General features: G+C 34.9%; 1 protein-coding gene across 3 annotated transcripts; it reads right to left on the minus strand.

Moving 5' to 3' along the window:
- Positions 1-234: 234 nt before the first annotated feature.
- LOC113346165 lies at positions 235-1,486 on the minus strand. Of its 3 annotated transcripts, XM_026589752.1 has the most exons (3): positions 1,126-1,486; positions 720-804; positions 235-491 (listed from the first exon to the last, which is right to left on the minus strand). In XM_026589752.1, exons 1-3 carry the CDS (start codon positions 1,399-1,401, stop codon positions 250-252), a joined length of 603 nt encoding a protein of 200 aa, XP_026445537.1. In that variant the 5' UTR covers positions 1,402-1,486; the 3' UTR covers positions 235-249. The 3 variants fall into 3 exon arrangements, with proteins under 3 accessions (XP_026445537.1, XP_026445536.1, XP_026445535.1); XM_026589751.1 differs by having other exon boundaries at positions 235-804; positions 1,126-1,485; XM_026589750.1 differs by having other exon boundaries at positions 720-1,485.
- Between the last annotated feature and the right edge of the window lie 3,646 nt (positions 1,487-5,132).

Below are 5,132 nucleotides of genomic sequence, written 5' to 3' on the forward strand. Positions count from 1 at the left end.
CATAAGCCACAAAATCATATGCATACCAAAATCCTAGAATGCTAGTTTAAACCCTTCCACAAATCATTTTCTCTAACTAAAGGAAGGTGATGGATAATAATTCCATTTGCCATATATTTTTGGCTAGTGTTACTAACCTTGCAATGTCCATGCTTCGCAATGCAATTACATTGTTCAGAACCTTCTAATTACCATAACGTAATAGGCAGAATTATTCACAACCTAATTATTTATACTTAAAAGAATTCTTCAGACATGTAATAAATTTAAGAGACTTACCATATCCATGGAAGCAGGGAATATTGCAATGCCCAATTCCAAATCATCATTCTCAAACTTGTCAGAAGCAGCAAGACAATCTTTCACTATATCAAGTGCCACAATCGCAGATCCATAAATATAATCACCCAATTTCTGCCCGTCCTGTAAAAGTTTAATCATTGCCTCGATTCCTCCAGCATTGACAAAATGCACTTTGTTGTCCGGATATTCTAATAGAAAAAATAAACAACCAAACAAAGTCAAAGGCAGGTCTTCTTCTTCTTCTTTTCTTTTTTGTTTTTCTGTTTTTTCTTCTTCAGGACTCATAATAAGAGATGAAAGAGCATCTACAACAGCAGGTAGGGTGTCCGTTCCCAATAGAAGTCTATTTTCCGTATAATTCATCAAAAGAGTATGTAAAAAACCCACAGCACACACTTTTGCATCCCATTTGGTACCTCTTATTGCTGCTGATACCCAAATAATCAGTTCCCTGGAACTGCTCGCGGTTTTTGCTACAGCTGCTCTTCCTTGAAAAATCATCTGCGCAATAGTTTGTACTGCTCGTAAATCATCGTCTTCAGAAATCTTACCAAGAGTAGAAACAAATACTTCCAAGGCTTCCATTTCAACTAGAGATTTAACCAATTTGCCAACTTGTATCTCTTGACTAGGAACTTGAAATGCCACATGAGTTAGCTCTTCGAAAGTAATAAGAATACAACTAGCTAAACGCTTCCCGCATTTATCATATTTCAATAAATCAATCATCAATGGAACAGCCTTCTTAAGATCTAAAACCTGACGAAAAAATTGACGAACATTACTATAAACTATTTTGAGATTTCTAAAACCTCTGATTACCTCAATAAGTTTCTTTTCACAATCAGCGAATTCACCCTCCTCCTTATTATGAGCTGCTGCTTCGCTGTAAGCAGCGTATAGTTGTATGAAGGATGCCTCAAGTTCATCTGGTGTTTTAGCGATAGCAGGACATCTGATTTTGCGGGGTTTCCTCTCTCTAGATCGATCATCTGATTTAACCCCAGGCATAAGGAGAGATGATGAATCGCCACCGCCGGACGTTGACTTACCCATCTTTAGTGCACAATCTGAGACCGTAACCCTAGAATTATACATCTAGATCAAACGGAGAGAAGGAGGCTGAACTTTTTTTTGTTTTGTTTTTCTGAAGGAGGCTGAACTGTTTCTAGGGTTTCTTAAGAAACGATACTACTCTTATATAGGCATGGCGAGTGGTTTAGATAGTATCTCGTTTGCCTCATAATCCAACGATCCACAAGTTATCCCCAGAACAAAAGCTAAATAAACATGATTTGTACGGGGATACCGGTCTTACTAAGGACTGATACTACTTCATCGATCCAACGGTTAGGATTGGTATACGGGTATCAATCCCTAATAGAATTGGTATCCTCTTTATAAATCATGAAAATAAAACTATTAGATTATCTTTCTTTATTTTAAAGATAAAAACAAAAATAAAATCGCTAGTATAAGGACCCTACCTACCCAATAAGTTATTATATAAGTTAGGTGTATCCAATACCTTCGCCTGTCGCTGAGACGGAGATTATATGTTCGCTCAATTTTGAGGTGTAATATTAAACCCGTGCTTGATTATAATTTGCTCTATACCCGCTACGTTTGAACACCTCTAAACCTAACTATTTTATTTGGTTTTTGTTTTTAGTTTGCTCGTATGATTGTGGACACTGTTAGACCTTTATTTGTTGTAATTTTCATATGTGAGTCTAATTAAGACCCTTTTCCTAAAATTCATGCCTAATAATCAAAGTTAGATCATGTATTTTAAATTTAGATAAACATAAACAATGACTAGATATCATCCCGGCCTACGGCTGGGGCTCAATCTCTTTGAATGGTTTTAGTTGTATGATTTGTAATTACGTTTATTCTTCTGTAACTTCTAATATTATTCGATATAATATACTTAAACATATTAAAAAGAAATACAATCAACACAAATGCAAAGATTAATTACTCGAGCAATTAATGGGTTTGAGTCACCTGACAATAATTTTTTCTTTTTGTTGTTGCTAAATATCATATTTGATCAAAAGATATGTTTGACTAAATTTAAAAATCTAACAAATATCTTACATCAAGCGATAGAGCCTAAAAATTAGTTTGGGCCTACGACCCTGCTTTTTAATTAGTCGTGTCATATCAGTCTTGCCCTTTAGGAATCTATTAAAGTTACAAAACTACACAATTAATAATTGTATATGGATGGGTTGGAATCTGGTACCCATGAAAAACCACCTCCAATCCATTGGACTCATGAAAAAGCACCAGTAGTCTGCAGACCCTAGCAATTCACAAACCTTCACCTGTCATCCCTAACATTCAAAAATTAATGTTGATAGCAGAATATTTTTTTTTGTTAGGAATGACATCTTGAATTATTATTTTTTTGCTGCGGAAGATTAATTTTGTTAACTCATAAGGTTCAGACTGTCTAACAACAGTTGACCCTCAATCACATTAGGTATACCAGAACAAAACTCCATGACTCTAAATTTTCGAATGAATATAGCAAGTTTATCATCTAGCTACTTTATTACATAACCTTGGAATGAATTCGCATTTCCAGAAATGAATTGACTTTAAAATATCTGAAGCATCAAGTAAAATTGCTTATTTCCTACTCTATAACAGGTGAAGCATTATTGATATACATTCCAATGCTCTTTATATCAGTTTCAAACATTGCATGATCTGCATCTCCTTCTTCCATTTCACTGCATCAAGAAAGCTAGACATTCTGCTTGCTCAGCATCACTTATTCTTGCATATCATTTTGTTGCATAACCCCACCATTTTCCTGCAAAATCACGCAAAATCAAAGCACCTCTTGTTAGTCTAGTATTTGGATCGAAAGAAGCATCATAATTTATTGTAAGAAAAGGTTGCTCAGGTGGTTTCCAATAAGTTGTAATCTGCATGTTTCCCTGTACTGAAGATTGCATTAGTTCTCTATTTATGTATAGCCTTCCAATATAGCTAGCAAAACATATAGTTTTCTGATAGACACATTTTTGTGTCTAATTTGATCTCAATAATATATATTGTTGGCACTCGATTTTGTACTTATTATGGTGTTTTGTGTGTTTTTAGGTATTTTTTGGAAATAAACATTTTTGGCGAAATGGGCTCAAAAAGCAGTGTTTTACACCCCGGAGAAAATTACTAAAGGCACCCCATAAATGAACCGGAAACGTCCCAGAAATGTCCCGGAGGAACCCAGAAAAATTACTATTTCCACCCAAATTGCTATTCGTACCCCAGCTATGGTTAAGGGGCACCTTTTTCAACAATTTGAATTTTCATTTTGGCAGGAAAAAAAATTCATCTTCACTGACAGATTTTTGATTGAGGAAATGAACATGTTAGACGGTGACTAAATGGCTGAAACTTGGTGGGATTGTTCCTGGGATATATATAAACCTATTGCAAGCGTTCTGGTCGATTGAATTTGGCTAGAATCGGCTAAACAATTCATCAACAGAGAACATGGCAGTTCACGTCTGTCACGGGTTTGAGAGGATTTTTGAGGAATTCAGACGTGTTCTGATGATGCATGGAGGACTCTAGCACACTTTTGGACCGTTTAGAAGACTATTAAGGTGAGTTTTCATAAAATCAACAGCTGCAGACGCGTGATCAAACAAAACAGGGAAGAAAATATTCTTAGAATATTTTTCTTTAATACCGAGTAATGGAGGATTATTGTGGGTTAATGAGCGAGATATTTTGGTTGTTGCGGCTATATAAAGGCTCCTTGAGTCGACTAGGGAGACTAGCAAGTGATTGGGAGAGAGTTAGAGTCGAGAGAATCGAGATAAGAAGTCGACAACAAAAGAAGTTCTGCTGCTGCACGGCCAAGAACACGAAGAACATTGTACAGTCCAGTAAAGTCGTTGATTAGTGTCGCATATTTGTGACAATTCTCAGTTCCTTTCCCGCGACTTCGGTGTTGTGCTTACAACACTTCTAAAGTGTCGTTCTTCCATGACGCTTTCTGTGGGTGGCAAAGAACGGTCTTAAAACGATTTTCTTCTTATTTCATCATTTGTAATCAACTTTTGAGCATTAATAAAATCTTTTGAGTATTTTTCCAATATGATGATGAGCTAATTCTCCCACAACCAAGGCAATGAGGAATCTATTTACGCATGAATGAGTGGTAACCATTTTATTTTCTCTAATTTATAATTTATAATTCACTCAATTACTGTTTTTGCAGACTTCTCAATTGTTGCATAATTTTCGTCATTAGTTGTGATTCAATTAGAAAGGTTATACTTTGATTAGACAATCTATGTTTAGGGGATACAATTAATTTTTGAGAATTTGCCTGATTATATGTGGATTAAGAAATAAGGGACTTAAAAGATAATTAGAGTTTTGGGATAATCAGAGTCTTGGTTATTTGCTCATATCTTGAAACCAATTTTGCAATAAGTTTATTTACTTCTAAAATTTATTTAAATCTAAAAAAAATTTATTCCCTTCACAAGTTCGAAAAGAACCCAGTTTTTACCACTGTCACTACAACTTTTGAAAATACATCAAAATTTTGGCGCCGCCGACACGGACCTGTGCTTAGGTAGATTTTTCTTTTTAGGTTTATTGTTTTTTTTTAGAATTGTTTGTTCCTTTTTACGTTTCTTTTTGTCTTTATTTTAGGTTCAAAGTGAAAACTAAGGACTTGGAGAGGAAAAATCTTAAAGCGAAAAGCGAAAAGAGAAGAAAAGAGGACAATTTTAGGATATAATTTTTAATTTTTTTAGAGTGTGTGAGGAAAACTGTAGTTTTTTTTTTTT

Source organism: Papaver somniferum, unplaced genomic scaffold (genome assembly GCF_003573695.1).
Source record: "Papaver somniferum cultivar HN1 unplaced genomic scaffold, ASM357369v1 unplaced-scaffold_96, whole genome shotgun sequence".
NCBI lineage: Eukaryota > Viridiplantae > Streptophyta > Magnoliopsida > Ranunculales > Papaveraceae > Papaver > Papaver somniferum.

Excerpts from the sequence above, each read along its gene's own strand:
- LOC113346165 (XM_026589750.1), bottom strand. The coding sequence starts at position 1,401 with ATGTATAATTCTAGGGTTACGGTCTCAGATTGTGCACTAAAGATGGGT. Across the intron at positions 492-719 it reads GGTATCAGCAGCAATAAGAG|AATATCCGGACAACAAAGTG; the intron begins GTACCAAATGGG and ends TTTTTCTATTAG.